This window comes from Vipera ursinii, assembly GCF_947247035.1.
Source record: "Vipera ursinii genome assembly, chromosome: 2".
Classification (NCBI taxonomy): domain Eukaryota; kingdom Metazoa; phylum Chordata; class Lepidosauria; order Squamata; family Viperidae; genus Vipera; species Vipera ursinii.
The window spans coordinates 910,403-929,716 of NC_139513.1; the positions used below are offsets into that span (position 1 = coordinate 910,403).

The window sequence follows — 19,314 nt, forward strand, 5'->3', positions numbered from 1 at the left end:
ATGGGTGTGGGTATCCTTATTGTGCTCCCAAAAGGGAGAGAGAAGCATGGATATTACTTTCCTTCCATCCCAGAGGGGGGGTCCCTCCGGAGCTGGCAGGAAACGCCCCCCTAAAATGCAGCCCCCCCAGACTGAAGGGATTCCCCTCCCCCAACTTTCTCCGCTTCTCTCTCGGCTTCGCACTATCTCCTCTTGTGGATGAACTCAGGCAGACTCTGCCCGGAGACCGATGACGCTGCAGAAGGGAGAATTCCCATTGGTCCCTCCGCTTTCCTGGCCCCTCCCAATCCCGAAGTCCGAGGAAACCGCCCCTCCCCCCAAGCCAGACCCCCCCGATTCCGCCTCTGGGCTGGGAGCCTCCGCGTCTCTCTCCCCTCCCTTTGGGGGCGCTTGTGGGGAGCATCCATGGGCTCCGTTGGGGTCCCCCTTTTGTTGCTGGTGGGGGCGCTGGCCCGGATCCCCGGAGGCGAAGCGGGGAAGGAGACCCCCGGTAAGGAGGGGGCTCGGCGGGGGGAGGGGAGGGGCCCTCAGTGTTTCTGGGGGCGATGAATGGGGCTGGGACCCCAGAAGTGGGGAAAGGGGTCTAGGGCAAGAGAGGCGGGATCTCCGCGTGGTCTCCACCCCTCCCTCTCAGCATTTTCCCCCGTAGGACGGAGACGGAGGCCCCCCTTCCCTGCTTGCGGGCGAGGTGGGTGGGGGTCGCGGGAAGGCAGCCGAGGTGGGATAAGAGGCAGCCGGGGCCCCTCTCTCGCCCCCCCCCGTGGCTGGGTTGGAGGGGGACCTTGCGGATCCCTAATTAGCGCCTGAGCCCCGAAGTTTCTGGCACCGAAAGAGGAAGGAGACGGAAAGCGAAAGCGAAAGGGGGAAACTGAGGCATTTTCAGAGCCGAATCCACAAAGATCAGCAAATGTATAACAAAAAGACGCTTTTTGGCAACCTCAGTTTTTCTTCTGAATCTCCATTTTTTTAAGGCGGAGGAAGAGTTGAGCTTGGATTCCTTCTGGGGGGAGACTCTGAATTTGGGGAGGAGACCCAGAACCCCCCACCCCATAATCCCCCATTGCTGAATCGGGACCTGGAGGGGAGGGGGGAACTGAGGGAGGATATTCGGGGGGGCGTCTGAATAGCTCCCCTAAATTGGCTCCCCAAAACTATCCCTTTAGGGAAGGGGGCTGGAGCCCCTCCCTTTCAGATAGTTTTGGGGGGACTGCAGGGGGACAGGAAAGAGGGCTGAACCCCCAAATCAGGCAAAGGCAGCCAGTAGGAGGGAAGTTGCGAGGGGGGAGAAAATTTGGGGGATATCTAGGGAATTTGGGGGTTCCCTTCTCCCCAGGATCCCCAGCCCCCCCAGGCCATCTAGGTCACACCTGAGCAGCCCTCCCTTCAACAGGGGGGAGGGAAAGGACCCCCCATCTCCTGCCTCCAACAGGGTCCTTTCAGCAGCCCCAGGAAGGCTCCCCACCCCTTTGTCCCCCCAATTCAGGGGACCCAGAGGGCCCAGATAAATCCCTGGGGCTCCTCGAGGCCCCTCAGAGAACCAGGGACCGACTTTCAAAAGGACCCCAAAGAATATCAGTCTTCCCATCCTCCAACATTCAGTCAGAACTGAAGAAGCTTCTGGGATGAGAAGCGAAACGTCTTCAAGGGAAAAACCAGGAAATTCCTGCTCCCTTTGGGAAAAGCCCCTTTGGGCCAAGCGAGACCCGGAGGGGGAGACTCTCCGGAGAGACCCCCGGCTCCCCTCGGCCCTTCCGAAGTCTCCCCAGACCCAGCCTGGACTCCTGATGGGGGTCTTAAGGGAGCTTAAAGGGGCATCTAGTCCACCCCTGCAGGCAGAAAGAGAAAGGGAGACTGCGGTGGAGAGTCATGGGGGGGGCACAAAATGAAGTCCACACACATCCTGAAGACCCCCCTGAAGTTGCAGCCCCCAAGACTGAAAATCTTCCCCTCCCTCCCCTTCTCCGCTTCTCTTGGGAGGGATATTGGGGGGGTCTGAGTTGCTCCTCCAACCCCCCCTTAAGTGAAGGGGGCTGGAGCCCCTCCCTTTCAGGTGGCCTTGGGGGGCTGCAGGGGGGGTCTATTTGTGAGGGGGACAGAAAGGAGGCCTAGAAAAGCATCCAAAGGCAGCTTGTGGGGCTTAAGATGGGAGGGGGAGAGAAAGTGGGGCTGGAAGGGAGGGGAGAGCCCAGGAGCATGGGTGTGGGTATCCTTACTGTGCTCCCAAAAGGAAGAGGGAGAGAGAAGTTTGGATATTATTTTCCCTCAGCGGGGGGGGGTGTCTCTTCCCTCCCTCTATACTTCCTGCCGGTTGGGGGGGGAAAGAGCCCCCCCCCCGGGATCCAGCGTTCCCTGCAGACAGAGGGAGGGCTGGACCGGCTGAACTTCTGCCTGCCTTTTCCCACCCTGGGGAGATGGAAGCTCTTCCCTCCCCTCCCTCATTTCCCCCCCCTCCAGACCCCCCACCAAGGGGGAATTTCGCTGGGACCGACGGTTCCCCCTCCCTCCTCCAGGGGGCGCCTTCCGGCAGTCCCTCCCCCTCCCCACGTGGGCCCCTCCTCCAGTAGCCGCTGGGGACCATGGGCGCCGGAGTCCCTCCTGACCCCCCTCCTCCTCCTCCCCGCAGCCCATTTCCTGTTGCAGGACAAGTACGAGTGCCGCTTCCTCAACGGGACGCAGCAGGTGAGGCTCCTCTACAGGTACATCTACGACCGGGAGGAGATCGTCCGTTTCGACAGCGTCCGCGGGGAGTTCGAGGCCGTCACGGAGTTCGGGAAGGGGGTTGCGGAGGCTGCGAACAGGGATAAGCATCTCCTGCAATTAGCGAAGGCCCACGTGAATCGCTTCTGCCGAAACAACTACGGGGTTCTCCAGAGAGGCCACGCGATTGGCCGGAGAGGTGAGGGGGGGAGGGGGGGTTCCATGGGGGGGAATGCAGGGACTCCCCCCCCCCCGTTTCATTTCATTGATTAGGGATCTCCCAGATAAAGATTTGCCCATTATTTATTCTCTGCTCTCCGATCTAGGAAATTTATTCTTTGGTATTTATCGCTGTTTGTTGATCCTCCTAATTTAACCCCCTCCCTCCCTCAAAGCGGGGGTCTGGAGGGGGTAGGATTATAACATCACCCCTAAATAAAAATGTGTAAAAAATAAATTACCCTTTAAATGTTAGAAATTCTACAAGGATGACAATGAAACATGCAAAAGGAGGGAAGAAATATATTCCTCTCCTTCCCTATCGTCCCACAATCTTCCTTCTCTTCCCCAGGTCCAAAAAACTTCTTTCCGGAATATTATACCAAATATTATATTTTTCTGGGGGGGGGAGTAATCCAGCAAGGTCTCTCTCTTGCCCAGTAGGTAGATAGATTTCAATATAATCTGTATGCTATATAATATTTCAATATATTTTATATGAATAAATCCATAATATTTATTGATTGACTTAATAACATTTTTTATAAAGGATTTTATTGAATTTTATAGGGTTAGGGATAAAATAGGATGGGGTTAGGGATTAGGGTTTAGGGAGGGGTTGCAATCAACATTGGGATTATCCCCCAATAACATTTTCTATCTTTAGCAAACAGGCTGTTGTCCTGGTACATACGTTCAATTAAAAATAGTTAATACAGTAATAGATATCTGTAGAGAATGTAATAAATAATAAATCAAAAACAGTATCAGTTACCCAATACATTTCATTCTTCCTACTAATATATATTCAAAATAACATATCACATTCATTTCTCGCTAGTTCATTTTCCTAACCGTTGGTAAAAATGATCCCATGTTCTATAATAAACTGAATCTTCTTTCTCTTTAATGTCTAACGTCAATCTATCCATTTCTCCACATTCTAAGATTTTCTTAGTTAAAACCTCTTCAGTTGATAAGTTTTCATTTTTCCAGCATTGGGCAAATGCTATTCTCACTGCTGTCAGAACATGCAATATTAAATATTCATTCTCCTTCTCATAATTAGGTCCTAATATTCCTAACAAAACCAATTCTGGCTTAAATTCTGTCTTTAGTCATCTTTTCCAACCATGTCTGTGTTTTAACCCCAAACTGTGTTTTTAAACATTTTCGGTAATCTTACTGGTGTCATATGCCATCTGTAAAACATTTTATGCAAGTTTTCTTTATCTGAGATTGCTTTAGTCGATCTGATATTTCTATCCCATAGTTTCTGCCAGTCTTCCAAGTCTGTAGAATATCCAAAGTTTTTTGTCCATGTTATCATTGTTTCTTTTACTTGTTCTTCTTCCATCTTTAAATTGAGCAGAAATCTATAGAGTTTCCTAATCAAGTTTTCATTTCTTTTTAACAATGTTTGATTGAATTCTGTCTGTTCTTTATGGAATCCTGTTCTCTTTATCTCTTTTGAATGTGCAAATATGGCCCCCATGCTAAATCAATACCTTCTCGTTGTAAATCTTCTCTATCTTTCAATTTCCCTCCGTTATCCAAGATATCTTTCTAAGTCAACGGCTTTGTCATAATGAATTAAATTTGGGTAAGCAAAAGCTTCCATTGTTGAAAGCCATTCAGGTAGCTTCCTATAGATTTTCTTCTTTATTCTTTCCCATCTGAAAGAAGTAGATTCCTTGTAAGGTGGCTTTGAAAATATCTGAGTGTTTTATTCCTCCCGTATCAAGTTTTAAAACCATCTCTCTCACACACAGAGGGACTTTGCATGGCACACACATAAAATATAAAACCACCAAAAGAGTATATATAATTTAATATTTAAAAGGCAGGAATCAGTAAAATCAAGTGATAATTTAATTAATTTCTTGCTGCAATTTGCTTTGTTCTGTTCCCTCCTGTGTCTCCCCCCCCTCCCTCCTCCCCCTCCTCCCCTCCAGCCAAGCCCACAGTCTCCATCTCCTCCACCAAGCTGGACACGGCTTCCCCCCACACCATCCTCCTCTGCACCGCGAGGGGCTTCTACCCCATGGAGATCGAGGTCCAATGGCTGAAGAACGGGCGGCCGGAGGAGGAGGGCGTGGCCTTCGGGGAGGAGCTCCAGAACGGAGACTGGACCTACCAGCTCCAGGTGATGCTGGAGACCCAGCCCCAGTGGGGGGACGTCTACACCTGCCAGGTGGGGCACGCCAGCCTGGAGGCCCCCATCACCGTCCAGTGGGGTGAGCCCCTCCCCTCCCCTCCCTCCCCTCCTGCTCTGGGGACCCCCTCCTTCCCTGAGAGGGGGAGAGAGGCCCTCCCTGTGGGGGAAGCCAGGTTGGACCTTCCTGGGGGTGGGAAGCTGGCCCTGATCCTCCTGCTCAGGGGAGGCTCCTTCTCCTTCCCCAGAGCCCCGATCCTCCAACTCGGCCAGGAGCAAACTCTGGACGGGGATTATGGGGGCCCTGATCGGGGTGATCTTCTTTGCCACGGGGCTCTCCCTCTACCTGAAGAGCAAGAAAGGTGAGTCTGGGGGCTGGATGAGAGGTTGTGGGGAGGGGACCATCCAGGGGGGGCTCTCAGCAAGCTTAGCAGAAATCAAGGAGCCCCCCTTGGACATTTGCTTGGGAAATTCTGTTCTTTGAGGGTCTGCTGTATAAGCGAGCATGCTGCAACCTATTATGGGCTATTGATGGGGAGGGGGAGCCCCTGAGTCCTCCAGCCCATGAAGAGTTCTGATTGGCTCTTTTTCTCCTTCCAGCAATTCCCATCCAGCCTCCTGCAGGTGAGTTTCTCCTCAAGTTACAGATGTTTCTTTAACATTCATTAATTGTTCCTTTTTTAAAAAAAATGTGCCTGAACAAAACCTCCTTGCTATGGATAACAGAAATTGTTGAAATTTTGGGCAGCTTTTCCTTACAGAGACCTGAAAATGCATTGGAATCAAAAACAAATACAAACACACCACAAATAGTAAAATATTGACCAGGTTTTTTCCAACGTGGTGGGCGGGGAGGACTCCTCTTTTGATTAAGTGCCGCAATTAAGTCATTTGGGGAAAATTCCATAAGTCCCGGGAAATGAATTGCTGGTCCTTTGCATCCTTTTCCTCCCTGAAGTGGGGGTGGGAGATTTTCCCTCATTCTGCCCCTGCCTATCAACCACCCCCCTCAGTGTGGGTCTGTCGGGGGGGGTTGGTAAAAGAGAGGAATAATAAGTTATTTTCACTTTATATTCTCATTTTCTCCTTTTCTCTTTTTCTCTACAGCCCTCATGAATTAATCCTGCCATCTTTCCTGCTTCTTGATGGAAAAGGAATTTTTTTTTCAGTAGCTGATGAATTTCTGGCTTTTTTGCAACCTCTGAAAAATGGAGTCTCAAGATTTTAGATTAGGGAGAGGAGGACAATGGCAGCCTGGAGTTTCTCCTGCTGAGAGGCCCCCCATCTTTCTTTCAGGGCCTCCCTTTCTTGGGAGGGAGGGGTGGAGACAATCTAGACTGACCCCGGGGACTCTGGGCCTGCCTGTCATTCCAGACACCCAAATCTCTCCCTGCTTTGAATCCAGAGCAGCTTCATCTGCATCACTCTTTCTCCGAATCCCTTCCCTTTGCTGTAAACGAATAAACATTGTAGGAAAACCCTGGAATTCCTCCTTCCTTCCTCTTCCTCCTTCTCTTTCCTGCCCCTCTTAAGGGGGTCCACCATTCTCCCCTCCCCCTCCCCAGATTGAGGCCTCCACTGCCTCTGCATTGGCCAGCCCAACAGCTTTGGGTCCCAAGCCAGAACGGGCTTGGGAGGAGGATGGGGAGATCCAGGGAGCTTCGGGGCAGGGGGGGCATTAAGGGGAAAATGGGGCAAACTCAACTCTCCCAAAATATTGGTGTCTCAGGACACACCTGCACCCACATCACACAGACACACACAGAGAACCCTCCCCAAGAAGCAGCAGAGGAGGTGGTGGGGGGCTGGGGAGGAGGTGGGGGGCTTCAATCACCCCAGAGGCCTTTTCCAGGACTGCCCACCTGGCCCCACTGCTGCCCCCACAGCCCTTCGTGCGTTTGGGCCCAAAGTCCCCTCCCTCTGGGCAGGAGAGACCCGGAGAACAAGGTTTCTTCCACAGTTTGAGGGGCCCCCACCGCTTCATGTCCTGGGTGGAAGACTCGATCCTGAGTCCATAATTCCCCCCTCCTGTTCTGAGGGGAAGACTCTCCCCATCCCCCTCCTCCAAGTCTCCCATCAGGGTCTTTCTCCCAATGCAACTGAGCCCCTCCCCTTCCATGCTGGTCCCCCTTTTCCTCTCTTCCCTTCCCTCTTTTCCACCCATCAGAGCCCACCCCTTAGAGAGCTGAGTCTCCCCGTAACGTGTGAAGGAGGAGCATCAGAGCCTTTGCATTCTTTGGGCCTCCAGGGATGTTTCTCCAGACCTCCGTCGTTTCTTCCCTGGGCTGTCCGGGGTCTCCTCGGGGGTCGGGAAGGGCCCCTCAGCCCCTCAGGGTGGCAGAGGACCGAGGCATCGCCCCACTCAGAGACTCAGCAACGGGGCGGAGCCAGATAGTCCCTGAGCTGCCCTGGGGAAGAATCTGGGCTTGTTGCCTGCTGGATCAGGGCCAGTTTCTCGGTTTCGCTTCGTGGGAGCTCAACGCTTCAGGCTGGGGATGGGGAGGGGAAGGAAGTGAAACTCCAGCACTTCTCCAGCTGTTGGGGTTGCAGAAACAAACAAGGTTCCTTTGTGTGTGTCACTGCACTTTTTTTTGTTCATCAGAAAGTTCATTTCTAACTGTACATTTCCCCTGCTCTCTGCACCTGTTGTGATAATTTATCTGGTAACCATAGTGAATCCCATATGACTAGTTATGTTATGGTTTCAGTCTGTTTAGTGCGCATGTGTAGAAGAGGTTCTCACAATGTTTATCTTTATTGTTTTATTCACTTTGCTGTTACTGTCCATTACGTTAGGATGTAGTCAGCTAGCTCTCTTTATAATATATATTTAGTTTTTATATTTTTGTAAGTAAAAGGTATTTAGTAAGATTATGCGTCGTGTTTTTATTACCTTCCTGCATGCATATCATGCATTCTCTGAAGCACGGTCCTTCGCCCTCTACAAAGGTGATTTATACCTTGACATTTTGGTAGCAGAGGATGGTTTGATTTATGTTTTTAGAGATGCATGTTTCTGCGGCTGTTATCAGTTAGTTAGTGCTAGCGAGGCAGCGGTGATTAACTGCTGAAACATGTCAGGAAGGAAGCCACGGCTGAAAAGGAGTCTTTCTGTGGGGCAGCTCCCTTCAACTTTAAGAACTCCGATAGCTTCAGCCACATGCCTTGGAGAAGACGCACCTGCTCCTGTCGAGGATGGAAGGTCAGTCACTCCTTTTTTCTACTTTTCCAAGCTCCCTGGCAGCTGCTTTTGAAAATGTTCACACTCCAGGGGCTCAAGATGAATTTCAAAGGCTTGGAGCGAAACCTAAAGTTCAGCCGAAGAAAATTCCTTCTGCTCCTTCAAGCCCCAAGCAAACTATGCGAGATAGGGCTATGCAAGGCTACTGTGAACAAATTGGGGTTTTTGAAAAGCATTTGCAGCAGGCAAAGGAATATGTGTCAATGGTTCAGCAATATGAGAGGAATTATGAGCATGAACCGGCCATATTGCCACACCCACAAGGAGAAGCCATATTGCCTCCTTCTTCCCCAGAGCCAAAGTCACGCCCATCATTGAGTGTCATGCAAGACGAATGGGAACCGGAGGCTCCTATGTCACATGATTATGGGCTGTCCCAAAAGCCATACAGAGCCACAGTGATGCCTGAAGCAAATGTTATAGCACCATCTACTGGTGAAGCTGCATTAAGACATGAACTCTCGCAACTGTCCATGGAGGAGTCTTTGCTCAGAGATACAAGATTTCTGCCATTATCTGAGGTTCCAGCCCCTGATGGTGCCAGGATTCCTGTTACTATTGCTTCTCCTGTTAATATTGCTTCTATGCAAGTCCCTCTACCTGGCAGAACACAGCCATATTTAACCCACATGCAATTGCCACCGGGTTCTTATATGCGGAGGCCAGTGTCATCTGCAGGTTATGCTAATGCACCAGCACCAGCGCCTCCTGCTGGCCAGGGTGGAATAGCAGCTCAAAGACAGTCACAGCCAGCTCCAAGACTTTATAGCTTTAAAGTGAAAGTACGCAACAAGTGAAAGTGGGGAAAGATGGCGGCTAAATCTTCTAAAGCTCTTCAGAGTGCAGGAACTTCCCCGGTGCAACAGACTTCGTTGCAAGCTTTGCTTCCTCCTGCACCTCCTCTGGCATTGATGCTTAAGGACTTACAAGATGCCTTTGCAAAGCAATCGCAAGTAATGTCAGATATGATGGATGATAAGATGGCAAAGCTGGAGGAGAAATTGGAGAAATTGGAGGAGAAGATGGAAGAGATGTTTAGTGCAATGAGGGTAGACATTTTGTCTACAATCGAAAGTGTGGCTGAATGTGTGCAACGTTTGGATGAAAAAGTGGAGGATCTTAGTCAAAAGAACTCTATATTAGAAGTAAAGGTACTAAAGAATGAAAATATAAGGGATAAAATGGACGGAGAATTGAGCCTTGTCCAGTACCATCAGATGCAGTATGCTATTAGAATCAGGGGCTTAAAAGAGAATCCTAAAGAAGACTTAAAGCAGCTGATCTCTGAGGCAGGACCCCCCTCCTACTCAGAGCCCCCTTTCCTCTGCTTCCCCTCAAGCCCCCTTTTGAGGACCAGGATGCCATTGGCCACGGTCCTCCCTAAAAACTTGTGGGGAGCCATTGGGGGACTCTTCCTACACTCCCCCAGCCCTTTGTACCATTTCTCTCCTTCACAACTGGAGGGTCCTGCACCATTTTGCCCTCCAATGCCTCCCTCCCTCCCCCCTCCCTCTTTGGGGCTGAGATTCTCATCGTATAGACTCCCCTGCTTTTTTTATTAAAGAGTTTTATAAAAGTAACAATATTATCCCATCCCCAACCCACCCCTAAACCCCCCTCCCCTCCCCCACTTCCCAAAGCCGATTACAGGGTTACAAATATATAATAATCATAAACTAACTAACATTGATCAACTATCTACGTATCCAAATACATAATACACTTTAACCCGCCTATAACATGATTACAAACACTCTAAAAATATCGAACTTAAAAAAAATTATAACAATCTAAAGTTTACTCATAAGCTAAATGGAACTTTTTAGTCCCATATTTTTTCTGAATATAATCTATCCATCTTCTCCAAACCGAAATGTATCTTTCTTGTGAATGATGCTTCAAGTAAGCAGAAATCTTAGCCATTTCTACTAGATTTGACACTTTAAGCGTCCACTCCTCTATAGTAGGCAGGCAGTCCTTCTTCCAATATTGCCCTACCAATAACCTCGCAGCTGTTATAAAATTCAACATCAAATTAATTTCTTTAGTATCACCATCTGTAATAACACCCAATAAAAATAATTGTGGAGTAAACTTTATCTTTCTCTTGAAAATCTTTTGGATGTTCCACCAAATTTTAATCCAAAAAGCTTTTATATTTCTACAAGTCCACCAAATATGAAAGTAAGTAGCATCCAAACTACCACATCTCCAACATTTGGACTGTAAGTTGGAATACATACAAGACAACTTTTTAGGATCCAAATGCCATCTATAAAACATTTTATAAAAATTTTCTCTTAAGTTTCGGGCCTGAGTAAATCTTACATTTCTAACCCAAATTACCTCCCAAACATCCAATGGGATCAATTCTTGAATATTTTGAGCCCACTTTACCATGCAATCTTTCACCAATTCCGTTTCCGAATCTAATTCAATTAAAGCATTATAAATACTCTTTATATGTGCTCGAGTTTGATCTTTAATCTGTTTTACCAAATTTTCATCCATCAGTGTCAAACCAACCTTCTGATCTAACTTCCACCTAGCTTGCAATTGGGTATACTGAAACCAAGACTGTACGATATTTTCTTGTTTTAACTCAGCTACCGACCTTAATTGCCAATCATTCCCTACCAGTCTAAGTAATTGCTTATAAGAAATCATATCTAAATTCACACCCATAGATACCCCCTCTATTGCGTGTCCAGGAATCCCCCAAATTGGTATTTTATAATTCAACTTATAATAATACTTTTTCCAGACACGCAATAAAGCACTTCTTAAAATATGAGATTTAAAAGCCTTGTCAACTTTTTGATCATAAATCAAATATGCATGCCACCCATATAATAAGTCCCACCCCTCAAGATAAAGTATACTTTTATTTGTTAAATTGAGCCAATCACTAACCAGTGTTAAAACCACCGCATCATAATATAGTTTCAGATTAGGCACCTTAAGTCCCCCTCTTTCCTGAGCGTCTTGTAAAATCTTAAGTTTAACTCTCGGTTTTTCCCCCGCCCAAATAAATTTATTAATACCCTTCTGCCAATCATCCAAATTAGCATCCTTTTTCAAAATAGGTATCATTTGAAACAAAAAGAGAAACTTTGGTAAAACATTCATTTTAACAGCTGCAATTTTTCCCAACAAAGATAATTGTAATTTTTTCCAATTTTTAAATCCTTTTGTACTTTTAACCATAACATCTCATAATTATTCTTATATAATTTCACATTAGAAGCTGTAATATATACTCCCAAATATTTATTTTTTATTTTTATTTATTTATTTTAATCCCATTTATATCCCGCCCTTCTCCGAAGACTCAGGGCGGCTTACAATTTAAAGCACAAATCAATGTGCTTAGCAATAGCCTTCATTCTATGTATATGCCTGCTTGTTAGGGCTTTCACACACACACCCCAAGCGGAATTATTACAAAGTCAGCTTAATTGCCCCCAACAATCTGGGTCCTCATTTTACCTACCTGGGAAGGATGGAAGGCTGAGTCAACCTTGAGCCTGGTGGGACTCGAACCTGCACTAATTGCAGGCAGCTGGTGTTACTTAAGGAGGCATTAGCCCACTGCTCCACCAAGGCTCTTAACCTTTTTAACTTTTTCACTATTTCAAAACCTGTCAGTTCTAACATTTCCTTTTCATTCATAGTCATATTTTTAGATAATATGTTAGTCTTATTATTTACCTTAAAACCCGAAACTTTCCCATATTGAATTATGATTTCCGTCAAATCTATAACCGATTGAATCGGTTGGGATACTGTAACAACCAAGTCATCCGCAAATGCTCTTAACCTATAGTCATTCTGCTTTATTTTTATTCCCTTTATTTTAGTTGATTCCCGAATTTTAATCAATAAAATCTCCAATGTTAAGACAAACAGTAACGGTGACAGGGGACACCCCCGTCTTGTACCTTTTTCAATTTTAAATGCATCTGTTAATCCCCCATTAATTATAATTTGAGCCGATTGTTGTTGATATATGGCGTTGCCACCGGAAGTGTAGACTCCCCTGCTTGATGGTATAAATGGTAAAGGGGTGGACTAGATGATCTCCAAGGTCCCTTTCAACTTCTTTCACATTCTATCAACTATCTATGAAAAGCCCCCTCCAGACGAACTCCAGCCCATCCAGCTGCCTCCTCCAAGTTACCATGGTTGGTGAGGGGTAAACTTTGGGGAGTTCCATTGGGGAGGGTGAGGACTACAATTCCCCTTATCTCTAGGACATGGGGGGGTCAAGATGTGGCCCCATTCAGACCACACGCATGACCAGGGAAGGGCCCTCCTGACCTCTGACCTCAGCTGCATTCAGACCAGGGGAAAGCCGCCTTCACCCGCCCCTCGAGGGCCCCTGTGGGAGGCTGTAAGCTCTGGTGGGAGTTGGGGACCCCCCCCGGTCAACAGGTTCCATCACAGCCTTTAAATGGCCTCCCCCCCAAAATGGCTCCCCCTCTTAGGGAAGGACCCTGAAAAGGGGTCATTTGAGAGATATGGGGAGGGCAGAGAGCTTCCCACCTGGGGGGCAGGGGGGCCATTGAGGGGAAAATGGGGCAAACTCGGTCCTCCCAAAATATTGTTGTCTCAGGACACACATGCACCCACAACACACAAACACACAGAACCCCCCTCAAAGAAGCAGCAGAGGAGACGGTTGGAGGCCGGGGTGGAGGTGGGGGGGCTTCAGTCACCCCAGAGGCCTTTTCCAGGACTGCCCACCTGGCCCCACTGCCCCCCCCACAGCCCTTCCTGCCTTGGGGCCCGAAGCCCCCTCCCTCTGGGCAGGGAAGACCTGAACAAGGTTTCTTCCACAGTTTGAGGACCCCCCCACTCCCACCCCCATGTCCTGGGCAGAAGACTCAATCCTGACTCCAGAGGACTTAAGTTGCCATAATTCCCCCTCCTGTTCTGGGGGGAGACCCTCCCCATACCCATCCTCCAAGTCTGCCCTCAGGGTCCCCCCCCACTGCAAGTGAGCCCCTCCCCTTCCGTGCTGGTCCCCCTTTTCCTCTCTTTCCCACTCATCAGAGCCCCCCCCTTAGAGAGCCGAGTCTCCCCGTAACGTCTGAAGGGGGAGAATCGGAGCCTTTGGGTCCTTTGGGCCTCCGGGGACGTTTCTCCAGCCCTCCCTCGTTTCTCCCCTGGGCTGTCCGGGGTCTCCTCGGGGGTCGGGAGGGGCCCCCCAGCCTCTTTCGGGGGGGGAAAGGCAGGGGACCGAGGGGGCCGCCCCACCCGGAGACTCAGCCATGGGGTGGAGCAGGACAGCTGCCCCGGGGAAGAATCCGGGCTTGTTGTCTGCTGGATCAGGGCCGGTTCCTCGGTTCTGCTTCGGGGGAGCCCAGCGCTTCTGTCCGGGGGGGGAAGGGAAGCGAAACTCCAGCACTTCTCCAGCTGTTGGGGGTTGGGGAAACACACAAAGGTCCTCTCTGTGTTTGTGTGTGTGTGTGGGGTTGTTGAGGGCTGGGGGGGCAGGAAGAACTCAAGAGAAAATCCAAACCTCGCTGGGGAGACATGAAAAGAGGAGAGGAGTTCTGCTCTGATCAGAGGCTGCCTGGATCTGGGACCCCCTTTGTGTGGATTTGTGTGTACACAACTGTGGTGCGGTGGGGGGACCCCTCCTGCCCTGAGAGTTTCTCCTCAAGTGATAAATGTCTCTTTTAATATTCGTTAATTGCTCCTTTTTTTAAAAAAAAATGTGCCTGAACAAAACCTCCTTGCTGTGCATACCACAGATTTTTGAAATTTGGGGCCAAAAAGAACTCGGGCACAAAAGAAGTGACTTACAACCGTTTTTCACACTTAACGACCGTCGCAGCCTCCCCGTGGTCAGCGCATGATCAAAATTCAGACGCCTGGCAACTGACTGGTATTTATGACGGTGGCAGAGTCCCGGGGGCTTCGTCTGACCCCCATTTGCCACCTTCTGACAAGCAAACCTCCCTGGGGAAGCCGGATTCACTTAACAACAATGTTACTCACTTAACGATGGCACAGGTTCACTTAACGACTGTGGCCGAAAAGATCATAAAATGGGACTTAAATTCACTTAACTAGCGACCGAAATGTTGGGTTCCATTGAGGTTGTAAATTGAGGGCTATTTGTATGAACTAGGATAGGATAGGATAGGATAGGATAGGATAGGATAGGATAGGATAGGATAGGATAGGATAGGATAGGATAGGATAGGATAGGATAGAATAGGATAGGATAGGATAGAATAGAATAGAATATAGAATAGAATATAGAATAGAATATAGAATAGAATATAGAATAGAATAGAATAGAATAGAATAGAATAGAATAGAATAGAATAGAATAGAATAGAATAGAATAGAATAGAATAGAATAGAATAGAATAATAGAATCGAATCTAGGATAGGATAGGATAGGATAAATTGATTGAAGAATAGAATAGAACAAATTGATTGACTGAAAAGCCAAAGAGCCAGCGCTTGTCCGAGGACGTCTCCGTGGTCATGTGGCCGGCATGACTAGACGCCAAAGGCGCACGGAACGCTGTTACCTTCCCACCGGAGTGGTCCCTATTTTTCTACTTGCGTTTTTACGTGCTTTCGAACTGCTAGGTTGGCAGAAGCTGGGAGGACTAACAGGCGCTCACTCTGCTACGCGGCACTCTGGATTCGACCCGCCAAACTGCCGATCTTCTGATCGACAAGCTCAGCGTTCTAACCCACTGAGCCACCACGTCCCTTTCAGGATAGGATAGGATAGGATAGGATAAATTGATTGAAGAATAGAATAGGATAGGATAGAATAGATTGAAGAATAGAATAGATAGAATGGAATAGAATTAAATAATATTATAATAGAATAGAATAGAATAGAATAGAATAGAATAGAATAGAATAGAATAGAATAGAATAGAATAGAATACTGTAGAATAGAATAGAATAGAATAGAATAGAATAGAATAGAATAGAATAGAATAGAATAGAATAGAATAGAATAGAATCCAGGATAGGGTAGGATAGGATAGGATAGGATAGGATAGGATAGGATAGGATAGGATAGGATAGGATAGGATAGGATAGGATAGGACAGGATAGGATAGGATAAATTGATTGAAAAATAGAATAGAACAAATTGATTGATTGACAGATAGAATAGAATAGAATAAATTGATTGAAGAATAGACTAGAGTAGAAAGTAGAATAGAATAGAATAGAATATAGGATAGGATAAGATTGGGTAGGATAGGATAGAATATAATAGATTGAAGAACAGAATAGAATAAATAGATTGAAGAATAGAATAAAACAAAAGGGGTTTGGGGGAGGAGGGCAGGGCCTTCCTGGGGGGGCTCCCCCCATTGATTCCCCCCCTCTCTCCCGCAGAGCTGGTCTTAGCCAACGTCTTCTATGCCAGGAACGGTTTCAGCCTGGACTTCCTGCTCCGGCCCAAGGGGCCCCCAGGAAGACGCCCCCCCGGGCCCCCCGCCCAGGAGCCCCCGGCCCAGAGAGACGGACATCTGCGCCCCCTTCCCAAAGATCAAAGCCACCGGCCGCAGAATCGCTCGAACCCTTTTCTGAGCAGGGGGGGAACTCTATAGGGGGGGCCACGCATGGCGCTTTGAGGGGCCAGGACCGGGCCCCCCACCCTGGACACAAAGTGGGGGTCCTCAGCAGCATCCCGGGCCCTGCAAGAGTCTGGGGTCTCCGCTGTCCCAGAGGGAGGGGGCTTCGGAGTGTGGGGCGGCTGTGGGGCTGAGCAGGCAGTCCTGGAAACGGCCTCAGGTGACTCCTTCGCTGCTGCCCCTTTAAGAAGAGTTTCTCTTTGTGTGTGTGTGTGTGTGTGTGTGTGTTTGTACACCTGCATGCCTGTTCAGCAGAGCCTCAGCTGAAGACACAAATATGGTTGTGGGGGGGCTGCTAGATCTGGGGCGTCTGGGGATCTTCCCGGATCTGGTGGCCTTGGCTGAGGGCGGAGGAGGATTTGGAGTTAAGCAGATTTTTTTTGAGAAGGGAATAGAGACGGAAGGGACCTCGGAGGTCTTCTAGTCCAGCCCCTCCCCACCCCCCTCCCCACCCCAAGCAGAACCGACGCTATTCCGGATAAGCGACTGGATGGTTGCAGCGGCTGCTGTGAATGGGGGTCTCCGCTGAGGAGGAGGGAGCCGTGTGTGCGCCTGCGCGTGTAATGGCAAGCACGGTCTAGACGTCTGTCTATCACTCGAGGAGAAACTCTCCGGGCAGGAGGGGGTCCCCAGAGCAGGAGGGGGGAGGGAGGGGAGGGGCTCCCCCCACCGCACCACAGTTGTGTCTACACAGCCAGTCGCACAAAGGGGGTCCCAGATCCAGGCAGCCTCTGATCAGAGCAGAACTCCTCTCCTCTTTTCGTGTCTCCCCAGCGAGGTTTGGATTTTCTCTTGGGTTCTCCCTGCCCCCCCAGCCCTCAACACCCCCCCCCACACACACACACAGAAACACACACACACACACAAACACAGAGAGGACCTTTGTGTGTTTCCCCAACCCCCAACAGCTGGAGAAGGGCTGGAGTTTCGCTTCCCTTCCCCCCCCGGACAGAAGCGCTGGGCTCCCCCGAAGCGGAACCGAGGAACCGGCCCTGATCCAGCAGGCAACAAGCCAGGATTCTTCCCCGGGTCAGCTGTCCTGCTCCACCCCATGGCTAAGTCTCCGGGTGGGGCGGCCCCCTCGGTCCCCTGCCTTTCCCCCCCTGGAAGAGGCTGAGGGGCACCTCCCGACCCCCGGACAGCCCAGAGAAGAAACCGACGGAGGGTTGAAGAAATGTCCCCGGAGGCCCAAAGGACCCAAAGGCTCCGATTCTCCCCCTTCAGACGTTACGGGGAGACTCGGCTCTCTAAGGGGGGGGGGCTCTGATGGCCGGGAAAGAGGGGAGGGGGGAAAAGGGGGACCAGCATGGAAGGGGAGGGGCTCACTTGCAGTGGGGGTGACCCCGAGGGAAGACTTGGAGGAGGGGGATGGGGAGGGTCCCCCCACCCGAGAACAGGAGGGGGAGCCTTGGTGGAGCAGTGGGCTGATGCCTCCCTAAGTAACACCAGCTGCCTGCCATGAGTGCAGGTTCGAGTCCCACCAGGCTCAAGGTTGACTCAGCCTTCCGTCCTTCCGAGGTAGGTAAAATGAGGACCCAGATTGTTGGGGGCAATTAAGCTGACTTTGTAATAATGCCGCTTGGGGTGTGTGTGTGAAAGCCCTAATAAGCAGACATATACATGGAATGAAGGCTACTGCTAAGTTTGTAAGCCGTCCTGAGTCTTCGGAGAAGGGCGGGATATAAATGGGATTAAAATAATAAAAAAACCTATGGCAACTTTACCTCCTCTGGAGTCAGGATCGAGTCTTCCGCCCAGGACATGGGGGGGGGGAGTGGGGGGGGAGTGGGGGGGCTCAAACTACCTGCTCTTCATCACTTTTTTCCTTTTGTTTTTCTTTTTGGTCATCAAGTTCTGGACACCTTGCTAGGCGACTGGTGGTCCTCGGATGTCGCCACATCCTAAAAGTGGGTGAAAAAGTTCAAAAGCCCTCCACTAGGCTCCCTGTGGGAACTGAGAGGGCATCTAGTCCACCCCTCCAGACACACAGAGAAAAGGAGGCTCTGGTTGGGAATCATGGGGGTGGATGGGGTGAAAATGGAAGTCCGCCCTCCCCTCCGGAGCTGGCATAAAACGCCCCCCTAAAATGCAGCCCCCCCAGACTGAAGGGATTAAACCCCCCACCCCACTTTCTCCGCTTCTCTCTCTGCGCCGAACTATCTCCTCCATGGACGAAGTCAGGGCAGACTCTGCCCGGAGACCGATGACGCTGCAGAAGGGAGAATTCCCATTGGTCCCTCCGCTTTCCTGGCCCCTCCCAATCCCGAAGTCCGAGGAAACCGCCCCCTCCCCCCAAGCGAGACCCCCCGATTCCGCCTCTGGGCTGGGAGCCTCCGCGTCTCTCTCCCCTCCCTTTGGGGGCGCTTGTGGGGAGCATCCATGGGCTCCGTTGGGGTCCCCCTTTTGTTGCTGGTGGGGGCGCTGGCCCGGATCCCCGGAAGCGAAGCGGGGAAGGAGACCCCCGGTAAGGAGGGGGCTGGGCGGGGGGGGGGTAGGAGGATGAGAGGGGCCGTCAGTGCTCCTGGGAGGGGAGAGAAAGAAAAGGGGGGACCCCAGCAGTGGGGAAAAGGGTCGAGGGCAAGAGAGGCGGGAGCCTGCAGGAGCCTCGATCTCCGCGTGGTCTCCACCCCTCCCTCAGAAGGACGCAGAGGGGTCGCGGGAAGGCAGCCGAGGTGGGATAAGAGGCAGCTGGACCCCCTCTCTCGCCCCCCCCTTGGCTGGGTGGGAGGGGGACCTTGCGGACCCCGAATTAGCGCCTGAGCCCCGAAGTTTCTGGCACCGAAAGAGGAAGGAGACGGAAAGCGAAAGGGGAAACTGAGGCACTTTCAGAGCTGAATCCACAAAGGCCAGCAAAGAGTCTAAGAAAAAAGACGTTTTTTGGCAAAAGGGTTTTTGCAACCTCAGTTTTTCTTCCGAATCTCCATTTTTTTTAAGGGGAGGGAAGAGGAGACTCTGAATTTGGGGAGGAGACCCAGAACCCCCCACCCCATATCCCCCCATTGCTGATTCGGTACGGGGGGAGGGGTGAACTGAGAGAGAAGGATATGGGGGGGTCTGAATTGCTCCCCTAGATTGGCTCCCCAAAACTCTCCCTTTAGCGAAGGGGTCTGGAGCCCCTCCCTTTCAGACGGTCTTGGGGGGCTGCAGGGGGCTCTACTTGGGCGGGGGGGGACAGGAAAGAGGCCTCGAAAAGCATCCAGAGGCAGCTTGTGGGGCTGAAGATGGGAGCGAGGGGAGGAAAAGGGAAGGGGGGCTGGAAGGGGGGGAGAGCCCAGGAGCATGGGTGTGGGTATCCTTATTGTGCTCCCAAAAGGAAGAGGGAGAGAGAAGCATGGATATTACTTTCCTTCCATCCCAGAGGGGGGGGTCCCTCCGGAGCT

General features: G+C 50.2%; 1 protein-coding gene across 1 annotated transcript; it reads left to right on the forward strand.

Moving 5' to 3' along the window:
- Positions 1-395: 395 nt before the first annotated feature.
- LOC310634697 (DLA class II histocompatibility antigen, DR-1 beta chain-like) lies at positions 396-15,910 on the forward strand (the record flags this gene model as incomplete). The annotated part of the gene is made up of 6 exons (XM_083353231.1): positions 396-490; positions 2,624-2,896; positions 4,872-5,153; positions 5,320-5,433; positions 5,672-5,695; positions 15,696-15,910. The coding sequence occupies exons 1-6, from the start codon at positions 406-408 to the stop codon at positions 15,908-15,910; spliced, it is 993 nt and encodes a 330-aa protein (XP_083209357.1). The 5' UTR covers positions 396-405.
- Between the last annotated feature and the right edge of the window lie 3,404 nt (positions 15,911-19,314).